This window comes from Oryzias latipes, chromosome 6, assembly GCF_002234675.1.
Source record: "Oryzias latipes chromosome 6, ASM223467v1".
NCBI lineage: Eukaryota > Metazoa > Chordata > Actinopteri > Beloniformes > Adrianichthyidae > Oryzias > Oryzias latipes.
Window position 1 is genome coordinate 11,431,501 of NC_019864.2, and position 24,189 is coordinate 11,455,689.

Sequence of the window (24,189 nt, forward strand, 5' to 3'; positions counted from 1 at the left end):
AAGGCTCAAGTTTCAAATTTTGTGATCACAAAAACATTTATAGAAAATAAAAGAACCATTAAAGAAGTTCTTACTTCTTTAATTTCTTACTTTTACTAGTTCTTACTTACTATCAAATATTAAAGCACAGCCCAAACCTCATCAGTTGTGTGGTAATGTTGGCAAAAAAGAGGAATACATTCCAATTGATTATTTTGTTGCTAAAAATGCTTTTTTTTCTTGTTATTTGTGTTAAGTACTTGATCCGAGCTTATGCTAGACAGTATTTCTAACGTTTTTCAAACAAATTAAGATGAAAATGGTCGGTTTGTTCTTTCCTTCAGAAAAAGCATTAATTGTCAGTAACACCTTTTTTTTCCTAGTCCTGCGTTTTGACGCCGCTGCAACAGGTGGCGCTCTCCTCCCGACACGCTCAGAAACGCCATTCAGCTGCTTCTTCGTGTTCTGGTCACATTTTCCAAGATGGCTGCGGCCGTGGTGCGGGTCTGCGAACGCGGGCTTCTGCGGAGAAGCAGCGCTCTCCGGGCCTTTGGGTCCCCGCTTCGCCGCAGCTCCTCCGCTGGCGGCGGGCTGCTGCTTTCGTTACACAGACGTGGCGTTTTGAAGGACTCTTTCCCAGAAAATGCGGCCCAGGACCGGCTTCCCCAACTGCTGCAGTCCACTCCTCAGACTGTTTACTGCGGCTTTGACCCCACCGCCGACAGCCTCCACGTGGGTAACCTGCTCGCTATCATCGGCTTACTGCACTTCCGAGGCGCCGGCCACCACGTCATCGCCGTGCTCGGAGGGGCCACGGCGCAGATCGGAGACCCGAGCGGGAAGACGAGCGAGCGCGAGCGGCTGTCCGTGACGAGCGTCGAGGCGAACACGCAGACAATCAGAGAGAGCATCCAGAGGATTTTCACCAACCACGAGATGTACTTCCACGACAGCGGCCGGACGCTGGGAACAGCGACGGTTCTCAACAACATGAGCTGGTATAAGAGCTGGGGGGTGGTGGAGTTCCTGTCGGAGGCCGGGAGACACCTCAGGATGGGCACCATGCTAAGCCGACACAGCGTGCAGGCCCGGCTAAAGAGCCCGGACGGGATGAGCCTGACGGAGTTCACCTACCAGGTGTTCCAGGCCTTCGACTTTCACCACTTGAACCAAACCCGCGGCTGCAGAATTCAGCTGGGGGGCACCGACCAGCTGGGCAACCTGATGTCAGGCCACGAGTACATCCAGAAGTAAATGCTCATACGAATATCTGGAATGTTCTACCATGAGACGTACTAACTCGGGGAAAATGTTGGTTGAAACGCCCTCTGCGCTGGTGATGGGCGATATCACACTTTTCACATTCGATACCAATTACTTTTTGCATAAAATATTCAATACCAATTAGTGGTAATTTCTTATTGGTGTTTTTTTTGTCTTCCCTGAAGCATATTATTAATCCTAAAAACAAATACCATTCAAACTGACCAAGTAACGTAAACATTTGTCCAAAATTGCGTACTCGTGCAGTGTTGTTTATGCTAATGTATACGCTCAACTCGCGGGCTCTCTGGTCACGTGACTGATGGAGCAGCTCATTAAGCTGTGGGGTGGGAGGGGTGTTTCAGCACAAACCCTGGAGCAACTTACCTATTTACTTATATCACATATGTAGTGTTATTTTCTCAAATATTAATTTGTACTTTTATAGAGCAATAAATACCAAAATTGGTGATGTATGGGCATCTATATTTCAATACATGGATATTGATACTCCATCACTATTTACTGGGCCTTCTGCCAAATCAGTCGGGCTGTTTGATTTGTAAACCCCCCCACCAAAAAAAAGTTATTTTCCCACTATCCTTACAAAGGCTGCCCTTTCAATGCCTGTCTGCAAATAAGTTTTTCATGCGGGAAAGATTCAAATTCACAAAGAAAATGTCCGTTTTGTGCAGCCAAACAAGAGAGCCAGGTGAATTGAACAGGTCATTTCCACTTTTTCCCTATTCAAAGTGTTGTCAAAGTCAGCAGGGGACTATTAAGAAGTCTAGATTTATATTAATACTAGAGGAAAAAATCTCTTTATGTGTGTGAAAAAACAATGAGAAGTTCCTTTGTCAGTTTTTTAGACAAGTATACCTTTTTTCATTTTTTGAAGCAGAGCTTTTGACTCTTTATGTCGGACATCTTGTTTAAAAATAAAACGCTTGTTTCTCTGCAGGGTGAGTGGTGAGGACGTGTACGGCCTTACCATACCGCTGGTGACCAACTCAATGGGGGACAAGCTGGGGAAAACGGCAGGGAACGCTGTATGGCTGAACAGAGACAAGACCTCCCCCTTTGAACTTTACCAGTTCTTCCTCAGGCAGCCTGACGCCAACGTGGAGGGGTATGTCCGCATTTGGAGTGCCAGCGTTTACTGATTACTTTTCAGGGTCAAAGCAAAATCTTTTCTTTTTGTTTTTTGTTGTCGCTGTTTTGCAGGTACCTGAAGCTGTTCACCTTCCTGCCTCTGGCAGAAGTGGAGAGTCTGATGAAGCTGCAAAGGGAAGATCCCGGTAAACGACTCGCACACAAGCGGCTGGCTGCAGAAGTGACCAAGCTGGTTCATGGAAAAGAGGGTCTGGAGAGCGCCAAAAGGTCAGGATCAGCGCCCTCTAATTTCATTAAGGGTTTATGGATTTGTGCATTTGGCACCGCTAAATCTGAGGCCATGGTTCTCAGCAGGAGAAAGTTAGTCTCTGGGTGGGTGGAGTGTCCCTGCCCCAGGTGGAGGTGTTTAAATATCTTTGTTGACGAGTGAAGGAAGACCGGAGTGTGAGACAGACGGATCGGAGCAGCTTCTGTAGTTATGCGGTAGCTGTACCAGTCCGTTGTGGTTAAGAGAGAGCTGAGCCGAAAAGCAAAGCTCTCAATTTACCGGTCCATCTTCGTTCCAGTGCTCACCTATGGTCATGAGCTCTGGGCCATGACTGAAAGAGAGAGGTCCTGAATACAAACGGCTTAAATGAACTTCCTTCGTAGAGTGGCTGAACGCTTCCTTAGAGATAGGGCGAGAAACTCTGTAAACCACAGAAAGCTCGCAGTAGAACCGCTTCTCCTCCACATCGAGAGGAGCCAGTTGAGGTGGCTCAGGCATCTAGTCCGGACGCCTCCCTGGGGAGAAACTCTTACTCCAGAAAACAGGCAGCACCATTGTTTGCATCTGTGTGTGTTCTCCATTGCAGGTGTACCAATGCACTGTATCATAGCAGCGTGCGGGCCTTGGAGGAAATGAGCGATGAGGAGCTCCAGGAGCTCTTCAGGGAGGCTCCCTTCCATGAGCTGCTGTTGGAGCCGGGCATCTCCGTCATCGATGCCTGCCGTCTGGTCAGCGCCATCCCTGAAGGTCCCAGAGGGTGAGCTCTACCACTGCCTGGTCGTAAATGTACTGCAGTATTTCAGTTTGCAGCCACTTTACTGATTCCAGGACGAGTTAAGTCATGTGAAAACAGTCTTCGTCTGGGACCATATTTTTAAAAAAAAGCGGAGTGGATTTTAGACGCACATGTGGCACAAGTTTGACTTTTTTTTCTTAAACTGTGGGATGTACGTTTCAATACAACCTCCATGCAGCTGTGCATAAAGATTTTCCTGAGAAGAGTAGGTGCAAACAGACGTCCCCAAAAAAGAGAAGCCAACATAGTGGAGTGGAAAATCGAAGCGCTTCTCACAGAGGAGAGGAACTAGGAAAGATGTTTGCAGGGAGGCCTTAGTTCAGGCTTTAAAAAACAACTGATGTGTAGCCCGTTGCAGCGGAATATCACATCAACTAGTTTCACAAAGCAGTGAGATGTGAAAGTTGATGCAAAAAGAGGATCTTTGACGACAACCTTTCACAAACGAGAGAATTTGCTGACATTGAAGATGCCATCAATAAACTACGGTGGCCCTGAAGTGTAAATCCCACCAACAAATCACTCAACGGAAAAAGATACTAAAGATCACGATGACAATTAAAAAAGCACAACAAATACTAAAAAAGGATTACATTTTAGAAATCAAAACAAATTCTACAAACTAAAACGTAAAAATAAAAAGGAAATGTTAAAAAAATGAAACAAAATATGGAACCTGAAAAGGTAGGTACTATGGGACATCACCGATTGGACGATGATGTTTGAGTTTTAAAGATGAAAAGCATAAGGATGTTTGGCTCAAAACTGCGGTGGAGTTGATTGAGCAACCACTGAACTTTGACTGTGATCAGAAACTCGAAGACAAATCATCTAATGTAGTTTTTGCATTGACTGATTTGTTGATTGGATTTGCTCATCAGGGTCACTGTAATAAACACACGTAACATAAAAAAATAGCTTTAAAATTCAGCAGTGTCCCTCTTTTATTGGCTTTATAGCTCTTGAGTCAATTGCCTGTAATGTGTTGTAGCCCAACTACTGGATTCCCACTCGATCAAAGCATTAAATCTGTTACCAAATGGGGACAAAAACAATCACATTGGTTTGGTGCACATATGTATATTCATGTTTATGCTAAACTTGTTCTGTGGACTTTTCCATTTGCTTTACCATGAAAGTCTCAAAAAGTTGCTTTTTATTATTATTTTTTTCTTTACATACAAACACCAGCGTTTGTGCAAAGATTTGTGTTCACACATTTCCACCAAACCTTTTTTTCCCCTAGATGTTGTCGGAGGAATCAAATCCACTAAATGTTGAAATACACAAAGATTTCTATCCTGCTGCTTTGGGTTTGGTTGAAAACACTTGAAATGAATGGGATTTGGATCCTGACTGAGCCGTCGTGTTCGCTTGCAGGTACCAGATGGTTTCAGACGGAGCCGTGTGGATCAACCACACACGGGCGGACAAACCGGAGCAGGTTCTCGTCCCCAAACTCCACGTCCTGTCCAACGGACTCACTCTGCTCAGAGTGGGCAAGAGGAACTACTACATCATCAAGTGGCTCGGTCTTTGAGGCTGCACCGCCCACCGCAGTGCCTGTACGCCGTAAAGGACTTACAGGCAAGGTAGGCGACTAAAGCAGACTGTAGCGGACTCATAATGGTGACTCTGTAAGTCCATGTGGCCTTTGTTAAAAATGTAATCGTACAGACAACTTTAGTATTTAAAGGTATTAAAAGATTTGTGCTTCCAGAGTTGTGTGTTAGATGAAGCTCTAGGGGGCGCTGTTGGCTTGACAGTGGTTGAGTGAACACTGCTGCACCTCCTATCCTGCTCTGACCCTTTGAGTAAATAATTGCTCACAGCTAAATTAGATTGCATCATTTCTGTCAAAAGGCTTTTGGTTCTATTTAAAGACGACTGCGCCACTTTCAATTTAAGCATCAAGCTGCCCTCTATTCTCATTTAGGGGTGTTTATTTTTTTTTGCATGTGAATAAAAAGTAAAAACTAAGAAGCTTTATGATAAATCTGGAAAAAAACAGTTGACTTTAGGATAGCAGAAATTTATTTTCATCTTTATATGTTATTACTTCATATATAAATATTTTCAGTCAATAATTCCGATATATGTACAGATTTTGTTACGGTAAGAAAATTTTTTAGAATTAAAATGTTTATTAGGCTTTTACTAAATCAGCTCAGTTTGGGGTCCTCTTACTGGACTTTATCTCCATTTAGGACCACAGGTTCATTTATTAGTGTCCATTGAAAGAATATGATGCAACAATTTCAGTTTTGTTTTGGATTTTACTCCATTTTAATTGTATTTATTAATTTTACTGTACATCCAAAATGTTTAAAATAAATACTGAATATGTGTGTTTTAGAACATATTGGCACTATTTGTATGGTTGCAATCCAATTTTTTTCTTCAAATTTAGATGTCTTAAAATGTTTAATCCATTTTACTTTTTGAAACTTGTACATTAAGTTACATCAAATGTGTGAACTTATTTACTTTGTAAAAAAAATAAAAAAGGTAAGTAATATGTTTAGAACAGCATGCCTTATGCAATTATTCGGTCTACCTTAAATAAAGTGGGCGGGTCTAAAGAGCTCCATCCAATGAGTGCGCTTCTTGGGTTTTAAATGGCTCCGTATGTCAATCATGTGTAACCCTCCTCCCCCTCCCTCCAAAGTCAACCTCCCCTCTCAATCCCCACTACATGTCTCAATCGCCATATTGGGTACCGAGAGGTTCGCCTCCGCTTCCCGCTGTACGGAGCGACGTTGACAGCGAGCTTTGGTTCGTTCTCCCGTCGTTTGGATGATTGGCGTAAGCCGTCTTCGGCTCAGGAAATCGCAGCCGTGTTTGCCTCCAGCTCGACGTGCGCATGGTCGTTTCACGCCTGTTTTGGATCTTTCCCCGTGACTAGGAGGACATACCTTTTTTTTCTTTTCTTTTTTCTTCTTGAGGTGTGTTTTTCGCCTGAAAACTGGACGCTCCCGGCTGCTTGAAATTTTTACCTTTTTTCCGGGGGGCTTAACCATGTCTAACGTTCGACTTTCGAGCGGGAGCCCGACTTTGGAGAGGACGGAGCCCCGGGTGTCGGAACACCCGAAGCCGTCAGCCTGCAGGAGCCTCTTCGGCTCGGTGGACCACGAAGAGTTAAAGAGGGATTTAAATGTACATTTGCGGGAGTTTGAAGAGGCTGCCTCCGCCAAGTGGGGCTTCGACTTCGCGACTGACACACCGCTGCCCAACAGCAGGCTGGAGTGGGAGCTGGTGAACGCCAGAGACCTGCCGAGTTTCTACACCCGCCTGCCGCGGCGAGAACGAGGCGTTTGCCCCGGGAATAACAATGTGGATCTAAACGGGAATCATGACTGTGTCGGGACAGTTCCCAGCCGCTCTGACGCTCAGATGGAGTGCACGGAGCAGTGCGGCGGGCTGAGGAAGAGACCTGCGTGTCACGGTATGACATTAGCATCAAACGACCCGTTGCTGTGTAACAGATCGCCGGGCGGCAGCTTTGTGCTCGCGGTACTGGTATGCGGGATGAGGGGGTCGTAAAGCGGGGGAAACTGCCGTAAAATCCCAGAGAACATTGAGCACCCCGACCATTTTTTTCTCTCTGTAATATATAGTTTATTTTACTCATTTATTTATTTTTGCAGACCCTTCGGCCCCAAGTAAGAAGTCTCACACCAGCCCGGAGGAGGTTAGCTGTCCGAGCCTGAGCCAGTCTGCAGAACACACACCCAGAAAGACCAGCCCCAAGAGACCAACGTGAGCACGGCGACACGGTGAGCGAACCACTTCAATTTAAAAAAAACTGTTAACCTCGAATTTAAAAAAAAAAAAAGATATTAAATTTTACATCATTTTTTTTTTTATTTGTATTGACGCATTCTAGCGCAAAAAAGTGAAGTCTGTTTATTAAACCAAGAGGATTTATATGACACGCCAATAAAGAATTTTTAAAAAAAAAAGTTTTTTCCTCCTTGCGGCCGATGTTCGTCTGCTGAACTGTAAACAACAAGCTGAACAACAGTGTAGTAGTAACACGTCAGCAGCCAGTGGCCTCCGCGCGGACGGGAAGGGGCAGGTCTCTGAGCGCGCGCGCGCAGAAACACACGCAGACATGTACACTCCCTGCTGCAGAGGAGAGTACGAGAGTTCTGCAGGTCTACTATGACCCACAAGAGAGAAGGAGCACAGAAACCTGCTCTAAGCTGTCAGGTGTGAACCTTTAAAGGTTGTGGCAAAAAAAGTCAAGGTTAAATTAGCGGAACTTTGACTTCGATTTATCTTTAAGTAAAAAAAAATCCCATGTTCATTTTCGTCTCTTCTTAGTAAAAATAAAAGTTAACAGAACTGAAAAAATTGCACGTTTTTGTAAATGGTATGCAGCCGAGCTTTATTTGAGTTGATAGTTTTGTTTTGTTTTTGGAAATGACTAGTTTCTTCTTTTTTTTCAGTCATACCTCAGAACACTGTCAATACTTTAGCAGTAGTAGTTGCATCTCCTAAAAGAAAAAAAAGTACTAACCTTTCAACCTCTTTGTTTTTGTCTTTTGTTCTGATCTCCAACAGAGCTCAAGATGTGCCCCTCCCAGTTTTTTTTTCTCTGTACGAGTGTGTTTGCGTATGCGTGCATGTGTTTTTTTTTGTTTTTTTGTTTTTAAGACTGCGTTGATCTTTTTTTTTTTTTTTTAATTATTCTTTCCTTTTTTTGGACGAGGATCTACACAGCATCAGAAACATATCAGCTCTCCTGAGGACGGGGGAGGACGCTGTTGAAGCACTGAAGAGAAACACTAAAGTTTGTGGCACTCATTGAAATGTTACTGCCTCTAACAGCAGTCCATGTAGCAGCGTGCAATTAGGTTTGATTTTTTTCTTTTTTTAACTACCTGTGTGTAAATAATTTAATAAATAAATATATATGTTTTCTATGTAGCACATAAAAACATTGATTTTTTTTTTTTTTTAATCCTTTGTGTAAAAGAGGTGTGAATTTTGATTTGACTTGAAGTGTTCGGTTTGAAACATGTTTCCAAAATGCTGTTCTGTTTGCATTTTATTATTATTATTAATATTTTTGAAAGGCACTGTGGTGTTGACCCAGTCCATAAATGCTACATTTAAAAAAAAAGAAAGAAAATCATGGTTTTAGTTTCTCAACAGTGTGCCTTTATGCCGTCATCTTCCTAACTCAACAGCAAGGAATGGTACAAATGTAGCTCATCTGCCTAATGAACGTGTTTTTCTTTTCTTCCCTTTTTTGTGTTGAGGCCACTTTTTCTTTTTTCTTTTTTTTAAAGATCCACAGGAAATGGCACAGGATGAAATTAAAAATTTCAGCAAGTACCTTTTATTTTCCTTTTTTTTTTTTTAATATTTATTTTAAAATTGGAGTTCTGATGCTTTTATTTTGTAAATGTTTCGATCCCCAGAGTTGTGAGGCACTCATTTTTTTTTTGAAGGACAAAGACCATGCACATGTTTCCAGGCTGTCAAACCTAAGTTAAATGTTTCTCCTGTACCAAATACACACTCGCTTTTATTTGGTTTTCAGAGTTGACTTCACATCGTATGACTTTGTGATAACCTTGAATGCTTTTATTTGTTTTCCACCCTTGTTAACCTGCTAAAGATGGAGGTTCCGGCTTCCAAAAGCTTCTTTGTTTCCCCGCTAACATCTGGTTTATCTTCAAAGACAGCAGGCTCCACCTGGATGGAGACACAAAACGGCGCGTCTCACAAACGCAGTCATGTGATCGTGTAAACCTTTACAGTGTACATGCGTACATATTTTTGTAAAAAATAAAATAAAAAAGACACTGAGAAATTATACTAACTTATTTATGTCAAACTTTTTTTTTTTAAATGTAGAGTAATTCTTTTTTTAAGTTACGGTTATCCAAAGTGGCATTTACTTTATAAATTTCTGGGTAGTTTTTTTTTTTTTTTGTCAAAAAGGTTGCAAACTGAGCCTGATAAAATATTTGTTCATTTTGTAATGTGTGGTTATAAAATGTGTTGCAATCAATTAAAAGAGAATTGAATCTGACTTTTTTTTTTGTTCACATTTATGGAAATTTGTTACATTTAAGTACACGGATACCACATTTATTTTTCCTTAAATCTTTTGGAAAAATTCTCACAGATTCAGAGCTAAGAATGCAAAAGATCTGGAAGTAGGAAGTGAGTTTCTTTTTAGTCATTGACATTTTGGCCAACCAATCAGAACCAGCCAAAACTGATGGGGTAACTGCTGCAGACTCCTTCAGTTACCTTATTGGTTAAACATTTGTTCTTAGGAATCATGGTGTGTGTAAGACATCTGCTCTGTACCAGGTTAACATAATCATTTTAACAAACTAAAAGATTCTTTTTTGAATTATTTTTACATTTATTGAAGTGAAATGCGCAATTGTTCAGGCAAAAATATATTTAAGCAGCATATAACATATTTCAATAAGGCATTTGTGGGGCATCCTAGTTTTACAATTATTGACTCAAAAGATGAAAAAAAATTATAATTTGTGCTTGGTAAATAATAAAACAGATGAGGAAATATGTAACCGATGTTTTAGGTACATTTTAAAAGCTTGCTGCATAATAAAAAAACGAAGTTAATGAGCATTTACAGGAGTAAAAACTAATGTTTTGCTCCTTTTTTTTGGTGAAGATTCGTGTGTTTTTAAAAAAATCAATCTTCACACCTTGATGCCTTTCCTCCATCCGCAGATTGCACCTCCACGTGCAAACCTGCCCTGACGTCCCTGCCCCTCTCCCCGTCTCTGACGAGGCACAGCGACGGCAGTAAAATGAATGCCTTCAGAATTTCCCTGCTTCCTCGGGGGCCACCAAAACAGGAAGACACCTGCAGCAGCATTTTATAGCTGGATAACTGAGGAACGGGGGGGGGGGTGTTTGGGTGGGGTGGGTGGAGAATTGTCCTGTCCTGATGCGTGCAGGTGGGTAACCTCAGCTGGGCCGTTCCACCCCCCACCCTGAGCTCAGACCATTGTCCCGGTGTGTGGGCCTTTGTATGGAGGGGCATTGTGAGGGGCCGAAGCCGGCCACTGTTGTGTCTGGAGCTCCTCTGCAGACAAAAGGCGCGTCTATGAGCCCCCACCCAAACAGCAGCCTGACTGACTGACTGACTGACTGACTGGGCTGCTAACTAAACGACTGATGCCTGCTCTGTGGATGTAACTTGTCACATGAATGGTTTGAGCGGAGGATGCTGAGGTGTGAATGTTTCAGTCAATTCACAGCACTCAGTGCATATTACAGTTTCTCTATTTCTCTTTGATGTAAAGACTTTGTTTTTGACAAGTTCTTGTAGCATTTTCCTCACAATGGCGGACATTCTTGCAGACAAATAGATCCATAAATGTCTTTATTTTCCTCGTCTGAGTTGCCATTTGGCACAAAACTGTCCGGCTGGGTAATTTCCAATATTCCTCACCATTTTTGTTGCACCGGTAATGTTAGGTTAGGGGTGTGAGGGGCTGTAAGTTATCAGGAGAGCACATAAACAGATGGATGATGGGAAGGGGAGCTGGCTTACTCCGTTCCAACAGTCCTGCCCAAATCTCACAGGCAGATTTGCAATGAACTCCTATCGTTCTGCAAAATCTGTCCTTAACCCTTGTGCTATCCTATGACCCCACCCTTACATTGACGTGTTCTCCCTACCATGACAAAGGTCGATAAAGGTGGAAAGATTTCATGTAATCCATGGACACCAGTGAAGATCACAAATCATTGAAGAAAAAAGGTTCAGAGCACTGTCTAGTGGGTCTAGATGACCCAACTCCCAATGTTAAAGTGCCTAGGATAGCACAAGGGTTACAAAAACTACAAAAGTGTTTTTGTAGTTTGTAATCCTTTCTTTTAGACTAAAAACGTCATATTTGTAAATAAAAGGCCTCTAGACACACTTTTATAATAGATCAAAAGATGATTAGACTGAGTCTTTAAGAACTTTTATGGTTTTTTTCCAGTTTGGTATTTCTTTTTTTGGGGGGGAGAAAAACACAATTTGGTGACTAAGTGTTGCACGGTGTGACGACCTAAACACAATATTGCAAATCCAGATGTGCAAAACCAACCTGTTATGCTGAAAAAAATACATTTTCTGTTAAAAAAAATAATACCAATCAGTCTGGACTAAATCCTATTCTTTGAGTGCAGCAGTGAGTTTTCAGTCAAAATTAATTGAGTTTATAGTCTCAAGATGGTGCTGCAACAGTTACATATAGTGAAGTTTGTTAAAGTTCGAGAAATTTCTCCATAATCTACACCTCGGCATGCTTTTAATGTATTTCTAACTTTTTCTGTGTCCTGCACCAAAATCATGCCTTATTTGCCATTTCTTGTAACGCTGCTTCTCTAATTTCATCTCATGTTCTGCAGAAAATGTCCTGACATGCTAAACCCATTGAAGCCTATTGATGCAAAGGTGCATCAAACACCTTTGGCTCTATTTTAATTTTACATGAAAGCAAAAATTTAAGTGAATTTCTTTTATTTTCATAGCAGGAAATAAATTTAGACGACAAGGGGGTTAAGTAATCAGAGGTCACGCTCGTTTTGGGTTCATTGTGATGCATTTCTTTACCCTTTTTTGTTTTGTTTTATTTTTTTGTCCCAGTAGCAATTCTCCTAAAAGCATTCGTGCAGCACTCCATGGAAGCTCCCACCTCACCAACAAAACCACAGAGAACTCGAGGAAATTCCAGTCAGCCAGCCAGTCGAAGATGTGGATGAAACGGTTGGCCGTTCCTCTCTGCAACACCTTGCAAGTGCCAAAATATTCACACTTCCTTGCTATATCAACAGAAACAGGTTATCTTTTCCTGTTAACCGCCTCGACACTTTATATAAAGCCGCAAGTTCCTCCTCGCGTTTCCTGCCCAGGCCGCAACCTACGTCATGGAGCCGGTCCCCTGGCATCTACGCCTGTGAACAGCAGTGCCCACAAACAAACACCTGACATCCCGCTGTCTGTGCTGCCGCGTCTCTGTGACTCGGATTTGGAAGTTCAGCTGGAATCAGTGAGGCCGCATCGACACGCAAACAAAAGCACATCAGATTCACGGTTTGTGTTGTGCAAGGTGTGTGAAATATGTGTGTGAAGGTCCAATGGAGAGGGCAGATGTGCATCATGGTTTTGAGTGAAAGAAATGCAAGTGTGTGTGTGTGTGTGTGTAGGGGTGCTCATTAAAGCAGCCCACCTGCAGCCTATCAAAGAGCCTTTATCTTCTATCAGTCCAAATCTGCTGAAGCACGCAGCGTGCAAAGTGAGCGGCCCATTCTGCACGCTTTGCTCTGACTTTACCCCCCTCCCCCTGGCTGAACAGTTGATGGTACCTGGCCCAGTAATCCTGTCAGGAATGCTCAGGGATGCGTTTAGATGCATTTGGCCGAGAAACAGAGCGGAGCGTCCAGCTGAAACATCTGTGAAAAGACGCTTTTTTTGTTCTTCCTTGGCAAGAACCCCGCCTGTGGTCAGTTTGACTTTATTAGGAGTATTATTTAAAATGATTTACTGTTGGCAAAAGAAAACCTACAGTCCTGTACAAAACAAACAAACAGGCTGTTCAGCTATTTGGGGATGTTTTTAAAATGTTATTTTCAAGTTTCTAAATTTTGTAATATGTTCCTTAACCCCAGATTACAATTTCTATCATCTTTGATACACTTTTTTCTGGGGCCCCTTTCTCAGCATGATCCAAACGTTCCATAACCCTTGTGCTATCCTAGGCACTTTAACGTTGGGAGTTGGGTCATCTAGACCCACTAGACAGTGCTCTGAACCTTTTTTGCTTCAATGATTTGTGATCCTCACTGGTGTCCATGGATTACATGAAATCTTTCCACCTTTATCCACCTTTGTCATGGAAGGGGGAACACGTCAATGTAAGGGTGGGGTCATCTAAACTGCACAACCCTTTTGACAGGCAGAGCTCCTAACTGCAGAGTAAAATTTAAAAGCGAACAAGTATCAAATTAGCAGATATTTCTTTTTTGTAATGGTAAGTTTGGTTTCCAATAATTAAATTCTGAATACACATTTCACAACTAGAGTTTATGCAGCTTAATATGAAAGATGAGTCACTTGTAGAGCAGAAGCTTTCTCACATGACTGCATGCAAATATGATGTGTTTTTAGGGCAGGATGCAGGTCAGACGCAGCAAACAACATTTCTAATGTAACCATGACTCAGAGGTAAACATTTACCGAACAACAATGACTTAATGAAACTTAATTTCACCTCAAGATAAAAACAAAAGACCTTATTTCAACACAAATAAACAAAAAAAATCAACCAAAGGCTTCTGGTACCCCCATCAGGAGCCTCCAGGCCGCGTTTTCCTCGGCTCTGGTGCTAAAAAGAGTCCCACCATCGGAGCAAACATGTTCTCCAACACAGGCCTTGATGAGGAAAGCAGACTCCCCATCACATAAAACCCACCTCTCCATTCAGACAGCCATGGATTTGGTCCATTGGCATCCACAAATTCAATTTTTCTCTCTGCTGTTAGCTCTTGCTCACTGGAGGATATGATGTTTCTCTTTGGGGGGATTTTCAGATGCCCTGTTGTCCAAATTTAAGACAAGACATGCGTGAAACAGAAAGATAATTTCTAAATCAGGATCTTTCCTCACAGATGACCCAAGTGACTAAAGCGAAACAAAGGGACGATGGAAAACTGAGGTCACCAACGTTCTGAGAACTTAGGCTCTGCTTTTTTAAGTAAACCATATAGTTTCACTTCTCTTTACTGATCAAAAAAGCATTTCAAAGAACTATTCAAAAGCTTGCATCCACCATGCCTGACATTCTGCCTTGGCTGGCTAAACCTCACCTCACCACTGATCCACTTCTAGCTTTTTTGGCCTGAACTTTTCTCCCTGTGTGCTGGAAAAGTCCAGAATTTTACAACCTTCATGGCCAACCACCACACCCCCCTCCCCACACCTCGTTCACACCTCCATCCCTGCATTCGGCACAGATTCCCGGTGAAAACTCTCGCCGGCTCAAGAAACTGTCAGCTGTGGTTGGGGTTCGGTGCAGCCAGCTCTTTGCGGAGGACGTGAATCTGAGTAGCTCGGCCAGGAATTTGGACGGCCACTTTCGGGTGCGTCGGCTGCTCAGCTGTGCTGTGCATGCTAAGCAACAGGCCTGCGGCTGAGGGAAATCTCCAAAGGTTGAAGGTCACCGGGGGTCAGCCTCACCTCTTGGCCTTTGGTTGATTTATTAGCCAGTGGGGTGATGTCACTCTGCTCCAGACTATACAGAGAAGAGGGTCAAAGGTCACACAGTATCTGTCATAGTAAAATGCTTTTGGGAATGAAGGGATGCAGAGAAGACTGCCGCAAGACTTTCACTGGTAAAGAGCTGAGTTTCCTGAATTGACTTCTCATAAGACAATCACTGAAACCAACCCAATAGCCAACTGGGAAACAGGCTTCTAATGAACCATTTTTTAGTAGACTTGCATTACCCCCCCAAATGTAGAGACTGCCCCCCCAAATGGGATGTTCTGCAAAAATCCACAATAACTGAAGAAGCAAAAATAACAACCAAAGGACACACAAAAAAGCTCACAACAACAAAATAACTCACCTGAACAACAAAAAATGTGGGAAAAAAGAAAGACAAAAAAATGTAAGGATGGATGGACAGGCCGACAAATAGACAGATATGACAGGGCCAGTGTCCTTGTGCCTGTCCCTAGCCTGGTAAATGAGGAGGGTAGTGTCAGGAGGAGCATTCAACATGAAAGTTATAAGATATCAAATAGATCAAAGGACAGCGTATGGATAGATGAACTGATGTGATGATAGCATGGTTTTCTGTGCATTTTTGGGTATCAGAGGCATAAACTCTTAGCACACCGAGGCTTGCCCCCCCCCTTGCTATTCTACCATAGTGGGGCCGGCTAAATCCAGGCATGCTTGCATTTTTGGTAATCAAATGTCAAATGTAATCTCTGTTAGCCCTTGTGGGTTACAGTCAAAAATATTATAAATCTAAAACCATATGTAACCCTTGTGCTATCTTAGATCACCCCACCCTTACTTTGACGTGTTCTCCCTACCATGACAAAGGTGGATAAAGGTGAAGAGGATTTCATGTAATCCATGGACACCAGTGAAGATCACAAATCATTGAAGAAAAAAGGTTCAGAGCACTGTCTAGTGGGTCTAGATGACCCAACTCCCAATGTTAAAGTGCCTAGGATAGCACAAGGGATAAATGGATGTGTAAAGCTTTTCTTTTTCTGTCTGCTGTGTTCCTGCTGAATCCCATTGGGTTAAAAATGGATTGTAGTCCACATCAAATTGAGCACCAAAATAATGAAAATGTTAAATGTGTTTTTTTGGTAAAGACAGGTGGAGCTCCAACAACTGTCTTCTGGGCAACTGGTGGCCTCAGTTATTTAAGGACAACTCCTGACAGAGGGGCAGGCATCAGCTGTTTGTCCCGATCTGGGAAGATACAGTACAAACACACAGCCATGCTCATGCATGTGCACCTGTTGACGCATATCTGCTTTCATACAACACTGCTGGGCCTCTACATGCCCAGGGCCCCCCCGGACAGGTGGTCCACGAGTCTTGAAGTCTGACGGCTGTCACCCAGGCTACAGCCTCTCAGCTGAGCCCAGCAAAACTGACTTTTTCAATCCTAAAAAGCAAACCCAGAAGGTGTGACTTTTTGTGTTCTTGTGCTGGGAAGCTTTTTTTTGTTTTTTTTTTTATTTCCCTTTACTGTACATGGTTGTGTCACCATTTTGGAGGAACGTGTGGAAGGAGCTGTGGATCGTCCTCATTACAAGTAGGCCAAATCCTTTTAGCCAGAAATCCTATTCCCCCTTTGGTTCCTCATACAGTCACTTTGGATTAAATAATCAGATTAATAAAGGTTTAAGCTTCATAATCTGATTTTTCTCTGAAATTTAGGAATCTTTTCATTTGATATTAACTTTTTTTAAATGGATTTACACTATTTTATTTGAATCACTATGTATTTATGTATTATGTATTATTTTGTCTTTATGTATTTATGTATTTACACTCTTTTATTTTACTTATTTGGAATGATCTTTTTATTTATTTCGTTTTTCAATACACTTTTATTGATTTATACCCATCCATTAAGGTTTATTTATTCATATATTTGTATATCTATGTATTTATTTGGTTTTTATTGCATGTATTTTATTCCTTTTCCATTTTGTTTTAAGTCACACGTGGAAATCAAACCTCCTCAGTAAAGAGGGTCCTTGCAGTGGGATCTGAGTGTGTGTGGGGGTCACTGGTGTGGACAGGTCCCTGAAATATATCCCATGTCAACATCAAGCCAGATTTCTACTTATAAATCATTTTATGCATCATTATGTTGTGTGTGTTGGTTGGGTGGGGGCATTGTATGTGTTTTACAATTTTAGTGTGTAAAAGTCTTTGTTATTTAAGTTGAAATATGTTTTTACAATGTATAAACTAAGTCTGATTTGATGTGATTCATGTAGTCAAAGAAAAATACACCATTGTAACCCTTGTGCTATCCTAAGCACTTTACCATTGGGAGTTGGGTCATCTAGACCCACTAGACAGTGCTCTGAACCTTTTTTCTTCAATGATTTGTGATCTTCACTGGTGTCCATGGATTACATGAAATCTTTCCACCTTTATCCACCTTAGTTATGGTAGGGAGAACACGTCAATGTAAGGATGGGGTCATCTAAGATAGCACAAGGGTTAAATCTTTAGAGACACAATGCCAGAATCTTCATTAGTAAAATTGGCCCTTAGAAAAGACAAACTGTACACAACAACCTCTCCATGTCCCCTGTTGACTCATGCACCGTCGTAGGATGGATTCACAATTTTTAAACCAGCATTTGATGAAGCTGTTTTGGCCACCTCACCACAACAGTGAGAACTGTGCAGCAACTTGTTGCAGCTTGAATGACCCTGCAGAACTCCTTTGACCCAAGAAAGGATAGAACACTCATCTTTTCATCTTTGAGAGGAAGAAAGGATCAACGGAGCTCTGACTGAACATTAATGACTGAGGAAGTTTTGTAAATCACCACACAAATCACCTCTCATATGCATAAGGAAAGCTTCTATTACTTACACAAAAGCTTTAGAGCCTGAGCCTGCACAGTGGCGCAGTAGTTGCCTCACAGCAAGAAGGCCTCAAGTTTAAGTGCCGGCTGGGGGACCTGAAACAGAACATCAATGGGGGTTCTCCCTGTGCATGCGTGGATTCTCTCCAGAGACTCTGTCTTCCTCCCAAAAACATGCTTCATAGGTGAATTGGTGACTCTAAATTGTCCCTAGGTGAGTGGCCCCACGACAGATTGGAAGGTAGTGACCACAAAAGGGATAACATAGGTTTAGAAGATGAATGAATGACAATACTAGTTTAGGACAGAACAAGCAGTGGAGCCCCAGAGTGACAGACCGTAACCATGATCAGTATCTAAGGACCTCTACACTCAGACAGGGTTTAGCAGATGTCACACAGTTGCAAGCTTTTTTTCCAGATGTGAGGGTCCTAGGATTTCCTGACTTTAAAGGTCAGAGGACCGTTGCCGGTGACTCTACTGACCCTGACGTTTGCAGTGGGTACAGGACTGCGTCACCTGGACAATACAGCAATGGTCCACCATCCTGTTCACTGATGAGTAGGGTTGCTTGCTGGAGAAACTGAGGTGTGCGATACACAGAGGTCAACATGATCCCAAGGGTTCATTTGGTGAAGGAGGTGCAACATTCTGAGCAGGCATCACCAGTCAGAGCAAAACCATTTGGTTGTTGTGAATGAACTGTCACTGAACATTCTTACTTCAGAGACTTCATAGAACCTATCAGCACACAACCAGCTTTCTATTCCTGGATGATAATGCTCCACCACATTCATTCATTAATTTATCTTCTAATCCGTTTTTTCCTTTCGGGGTCACGGGGCTGCCGGAGCCTGTCCCGGCCACTTATGGGCGAAGGCAAGGGACACCCTGGACAGTTCGCCAGTCTGTCGCAGGGCCACAAGCACACACCCATGCACTCTCACATTCACACTTAGGGGCAATTTAGGTTGACCAATTAACCTATGAGGCATGTTTTTGTATGGTGGGAGGAAGCCGGAGTCCCCGGAGAAAACCCACGCATGCATGGGGAGAACAGGCAAACTCCACACAGAAAGGTCCCCCGCTCCACCACATGGTGCCAAAGTTCTCACAGCTTGACTTCAGGAAGTGGGAGTGCCTCAAATGGCTTGGCCAATAATGACCCCTGACCTGAACCCTATAGGGAACGTCTGGGACCAGCTGAAGCAGAGACCGGATGATCGTACCCCAAACCCAAGTGACCTGGCAGAACTGCTTCTGTGGAAGAGTGGAACACTTCAGAACATCATCATGAAGCTAGTGGAGACGTCGCCGTCATGTAACCCTTGTGCTATCTTAGATGACCCCCCCCTTACATTGACGTGTTCTCCCTACCATGACAAAGATGGACAAAGGTGGAAAGATTTCATGTAATCCATGGACACCAGTGAAGATCACAAATCATTGAAGAAAAAAGGTTTAGAGTTTTGTCTACTCCCAAAACTCCCAACGTTAAAGTGCCTAGGATAGCACAAGGGATAATAAATGCAGTAAACGGTGAAAATACCTAACATTGACATGGTCAATTTTTGTTGTTTTGGGCTATCTTTGTTATTGTCTTAATTTTTGGGGTAATAAATATTAAGCCTATGAAAATGATGTTTCTTCTCATTTATTATCAGTAATATTAAAGGAAACATTTACATATTTTATGATAATTCAGAAAAAGTTGAAAAGGCACTCGTGAAATGTACAAAATCCCTAAATTATTTGAAAAAACACTCATATGGATGTGTTTTCACTGACCCTGGTACATTTTAGAATGCTTTAGCTCTAGACACATTTTTTGTCCTTATGTTTCGAATTATGCTCAAAGACAAACTGATTAGATGCTCTTTCATCCTGCTTTTATCAAAGGAGGTGAATGGAAAAAGCTTTTATCTTTCTGATATGATGAGACAACCTAAATGACCACCGATCGCCATTTCTTTCCTGGCTAAAATGTACCGTCTGACTTTAAAAATTGGATTTGATAAAGCTGAGTAAAATCTCGGTGCGGATTAGCGGGCAGAACCACAAAGCAGAATACGCTTGCTTCAGTTCCTCCTCTGCACCGAATTTAAGTTTTCACCCACCAGGATCTGTGACAATGTTCCCCTTATATTCTCTCTTGAAACACTTCCCCATAACTGCTTTTTGGTTGCGCTCCTGTGTAGTTCTGAGATCAAACTTTCTTTTGAAGTGGGAGTCGTGCTCTCTTGTTTCTCTGTCTGGTCCTGAGATGAAAGAGGAGAACTGGGAGGCAGCATATGCACACAGGGGGCTCTCCTTCTGTCTTTCTGCCAAAAATCTCCTTGAAGTGACAGAAGGCACCAGAAGACAACATCCCAAACTCCATGTGGATGATTGAAGGTAGTTCCCCTCTCCTGCTTCCTCCTCGTGTATCTTCCTCTCCATCCCATTTCTTTCTCGATCCTGAGCGTTGCTGATTTCGGGACATCCCCAGGCGTTTTTTAGCCTTTAAAGGTAAACATTATTGAGCGGTAATACAAGACGCCTCGCTCAATGGGTTGAGAAATACTCCAGAGTTCAAAGGAGGTAATGTGAAGGTGTTATTGTTTCTTTCTCTTCCTCTCTCCTGGTGAAATATAGATTGAGCTGAGATTTTATTAGCACATGACTTACCTTGACCCAGCTTAGCAGGATATTTAACCCCCTCCCCCCCAAAAAAACCCAAGATTTCACCGTCCAACCACAGCAGGCCGGAGCAGATGAGCAGGGAATCCGATTTCCCAGAATGAGCAGGCCAGAGCGAATTAATGAAAACCAGTTTTATTATTTACAACAGAGCTACAGTGCAGAGGGAATGCGTGTGAATATCTGTCCACAATCATTTCCATCCTTTTTTTTACATCAGGACCCCTCCCTTCAAAAAAAAAAAACAAAAAAACAGCAGGTTGTTCTTTTATTATAAACGCAGTGCAATAAGGCAGTTATGCTTTTATTTACAAGTTTTAGAAAACTGTACAGGCATGCGTGTATCAAGATCTGCCACACGTGTTTTGAAGCTACTTCATTGAACAGAAAATAAAATAACTAATTACAACCACTGCAACTATGAAAAATTCACTCCAGTGCAGAAAGAGAGAAAAAACAATCTCATTTTCCTTCTGCTTGTTCCCTTGTTCACCCTGCTTTTGTCTGTGCATCTATCATCATTGGAAAGTGCATGCTACAATTATCAAAGGCCTATCAGGAAACAGCTTCATCGCAAATTGAGCTTCCGATTCCTTCTCCTCGAGTTGCCTTTCAAAATAAAAGCGGTGCAAAACTCAAACGGAATCAAACACTTGTAGTGTTTCTTTATTCGTTGCCTGTTACATTTGCTCAGAGGTAAGAAAAATCTAATGGGGTATGTTGTTTTTATTTTTATTTTCACACATATTAGGAAGTTTGATGAGAGTCCACAGTGGTGGAGGTGTTTGAGGCCTCCTATGGTGGCCCGGAAGTGCAAATCAGATTCGAAAATCCCTCAACGTAAAATCATAGTGTAATTTTTAATGATCTATTTTTCTTTTTTAATTGCCGTTGTGATCTTTAATATGTTTTGTATTGACTGATTTGTCTATGTGATTTGGACTTCAGGGCCACCGTACCAACCTCATAGAAAAGGCTATTCTTTGACCCTTCAAACCCCCTCTGAATGCAAAGTTTAAGGTTCTATAAGAACTTTTCTGGCCTTTTTACACACTCAGCTTGGGTTATTTGATAACTACCAATAAACAGCCGACCTCAGATTCTGCTGGTTCCTGTGGAAATAATCCTGTTGCGTTGGTGCTCACATCGCCAAAATAATCAGAGGGCTTTGATGCATATTTCTGCCCAGGCTGGACTTTGAATGTTTCTCAGGGTTTTGCAAAAAGTGGAGTGCTATGATTGCACTAAGTGCTTTGACTTCATTGGTGAAAGAATATTTAAAATAAGTGAATGCTGCTTAGAAGTCTAAGTTAACTTCACAGAGAAATTATCAGACCAAAGATAGACCGTCAGTCATTAAGAGGAAGAGGTTTTCTCCCCTCTGAGCCTCAGTCACTGTGGTGTTTTGCCCTCATGCCCCACAGTGACGGTTAGTTGTTGTTTCTTGAGGGCAAAAGTCAGTGGTACATGTTTGATTTTGGGGAAAAAAAAGGAAAAAGAAAAAAGAAAAAGGAGGACGATCTGGAAGACTGACACTCCCCGCTAGTTTGGAGTGAGTTCCTGATGGTGACATCAGGGAACCTCGTCGATGCTGGCGCCGCTGCGCTTCTGGATGGTCACCCTGCGGATGGAGGGCTTGGATGTCAACTCCTGTTTGGGTGGAAACTGCTCCTTCAGGATTCGCAGGACCGAGTCCATTTTCAGGTCCATCTGGTGGATCTGAACCAAGCACAGAGACAAAACACAGACAGGTTAGCTTTAGCCCAAAGCCGGCGGATTAAACGCACAGACCGGCATTATGCCATAAACAAAAGGGCGGCAGCGAGTTCTGCGTGTTGGTTTATACCCATCTGCCTCTTCAATGCAGTTGCCATCACAATGACAGAGTAGAGACAGATATAATGACATGTCTGCAGCTGGCGTCGACCAGGTGAAGCCACTCATTACAAAAGCTGCAGAGCTATATGATCTATGAGTGGGTTAACGCGCATCCACACACACACGCACACACTGTTTACATGCTTTTGGAACTATAAACACAGGTGTGTCACCCGACAGAAATCTGACAGGGCGCAGCCAGTCTGCGTTTGATGCGATCAGATAAATGGTACCACCGAGGCGACACGAGTAAACATATCTCAGACTGACTGGTGGCACAAAAGTACAGTGAGTGGATAAATGTAGCAAAGTACAATGCACGGCTCCTAGAAAATGTAGGTTGAGAGGTGGAAAAACAAAAGGTCAAAATGATCCAGCTTGCTCAAATTTTTTTGACAGGTTGAACAACTGTCTGATGGCAGCAAAAGCAGCACGTTCTGAAAAACAACAAAATTCACATTTTTAGGCACCTCTGCTTTGCTGCATGCTGTTGACAGGGTGCTGAGTCAAAGGGAAAAACAGGAAGACTTCATATTTTTTGCAAATTTGCAGCAAAACTCAGCCAATAGAAAATGTCAAATACACATCTTAAAGACCCACTCCGATGAAAATGGTGTTTTTATAATAATAATCGATTGAATTTATCTGTGCTTAAAATGTGTCCATTATTCATTCACTCCCCATTCATACTTGGTGATGGTAAGCTACCGTTGTAGCCACAGCTGCCCCGGGGCAGACTGACAGAGGCGTGGCTGCCAACAGTGCCCCCCCATCCATTCACACACATTCACACACCAGTGGAGCCACCCTGGAGGCAGGGATGGTGAAGTGTCTTGCCCAAAGACACAACGACAGTTGCCTGGGGGGAGCGGGGATGGAACCGCCAACCCTTCAAGCATTGGATGACCTCTTTTAACCGCCTGAACAACTGCCGCCCAATTTTTAGTTTTAACGTGTACTTGTGGCATTTTTGTAATGACGGAGGACATGAAGAAAATCAAGTATAAAATTGTATTTCTTAGTATTTCTCTATTCAAATCGTGAATCAGGAGCAAATGAAAAAAATGCAGTTTTAAAGAGCACATTTGTGACGTAGAAAGTACGTTGGGTGGGCAGCAGAATCCCTGCTCCGATTAGATCCATACGACTTCGATTTCCCTCGTTTGAGTTGGAATCTGGCTCCAAACTGCACGGCTGGATAGCTCTAAAGTTGCACGCCATTTTTTGTTTGCACCGCTAATGTTAGGTTGGGAGCAGTAAGCTAGCGGGAGAGAGAGTAAACCAGGGCTGTCAAAATCCAGGCCTCGAGGGCCGGCCTCTTCCTGGTTTCCCAGAAATCCTACATTGTCTGCCGCTGATTACCTGGATCAGGTGTGTTGAGCCAATAAGGACCTCCAATGGCAATTTGTTGGAAAACGTGCAGGACACCGGCTCTCGAGGCCTGGATTCTGACACCCCTGGTGTAAACAGAGAACTCTCAGCAATGAGGAGAAGGGGAAGAGGGTTTGCTCCTCTCCAACTGTTTCAGAGGGGAATTTCTAACAAACTACTGACACTTTGCAGAAACTATGTCCTAGAAAACTACACAGATTTTTGATGTTGGCTGAAAAAGACATAATCAAAGGGAACGCTTCGAAAACCGATCAAAAGATGATTGGAGTGTTTTTTAATTAGTACATGAAATATCAGGATTTCTGAGCTTCTTTTAGATCAAGTTTTTTGAGAAATATCATTTCTGTTTTGCTTCAGTTCTTATTTTGAGTTAAGAATCAAACTAGGTTTGACCGCTTCTTTTTTCATGTTTCTTTTTCCCCTCAGCACATTTATATGGTTTTATGTCAGATCTTCTACATCCTGCCGTTTTTGTTCCTCCCAAAGTGCCTTAGTTCCTTTTGCATTTGCTACATTTCAGTGGATGTTTCTGAAACGATATTTTCTGCACTTTGAAACTTCAAAGGTTTCCATCCACCTAATTTAAGTTTTCCTTCATATGGGTTTGCCACGAACTTTATGTCCTCCCAACAATTTGTGCCAAAATATTCTTAAAAAACACATCAAACATCAATTGAAAACTTTGAGC

At 42.5% G+C, this 24,189-nt stretch overlaps 3 protein-coding genes across 3 annotated transcripts in view; 2 read left to right on the forward strand and 1 right to left on the reverse strand.

Annotated features, from left to right (window-relative positions):
- Positions 1–61: 61 nt before the first annotated feature.
- yars2 (tyrosyl-tRNA synthetase 2) lies at positions 62–5,787 on the forward strand. The gene is made up of 5 exons (XM_004069887.3): positions 62–1,229; positions 2,204–2,371; positions 2,467–2,622; positions 3,210–3,380; positions 4,800–5,787. Exons 1-5 carry the CDS (start codon positions 463–465, stop codon positions 4,957–4,959), a joined length of 1,422 nt encoding a protein of 473 aa, XP_004069935.1. The 5' UTR covers positions 62–462; the 3' UTR covers positions 4,960–5,787.
- A 329-nt stretch (positions 5,788–6,116) lies between these two features.
- Positions 6,117–9,465, forward strand: cdkn1b (cyclin dependent kinase inhibitor 1B). The gene is made up of 3 exons (XM_011476548.3): positions 6,117–6,864; positions 7,067–7,195; positions 7,986–9,465. Exons 1-2 carry the CDS (start codon positions 6,438–6,440, stop codon positions 7,180–7,182), a joined length of 543 nt encoding a protein of 180 aa, XP_011474850.2. The 5' UTR covers positions 6,117–6,437; the 3' UTR covers positions 7,183–7,195; positions 7,986–9,465.
- Positions 9,466–20,350: 10,885 nt separating this feature from the next.
- LOC101166715 (potassium voltage-gated channel subfamily KQT member 1-like) overlaps positions 20,351–24,189 on the reverse strand; it is a 202,178-nt gene continuing 198,339 nt past the window's right edge. Inside the window, exon 19 of the mRNA XM_011475895.3 lies at positions 20,351–21,950. Within this exon, the coding sequence (XP_011474197.1) occupies positions 21,804–21,950 (147 nt within the window). The 3' untranslated portion in view covers positions 20,351–21,803. The remainder of the gene's footprint in view (positions 21,951–24,189) is intronic.

Excerpts from the sequence above, each read along its gene's own strand:
- cdkn1b (XM_011476548.3), top strand. The coding sequence starts at position 6,438 with ATGTCTAACGTTCGACTTTCGAGCGGGAGCCCGACTTTGGAGAGGACG. Across the intron at positions 6,865-7,066 it reads GAAGAGACCTGCGTGTCACG|ACCCTTCGGCCCCAAGTAAG; the intron begins GTATGACATTAG and ends TTATTTTTGCAG.
- yars2 (XM_004069887.3), top strand. The coding sequence starts at position 463 with ATGGCTGCGGCCGTGGTGCGGGTCTGCGAACGCGGGCTTCTGCGGAGA. Across the intron at positions 1,230-2,203 it reads GGCCACGAGTACATCCAGAA|GGTGAGTGGTGAGGACGTGT; the intron begins GTAAATGCTCAT and ends GTTTCTCTGCAG. Across the intron at positions 2,623-3,209 it reads GGTCTGGAGAGCGCCAAAAG|GTGTACCAATGCACTGTATC; the intron begins GTCAGGATCAGC and ends TCTCCATTGCAG.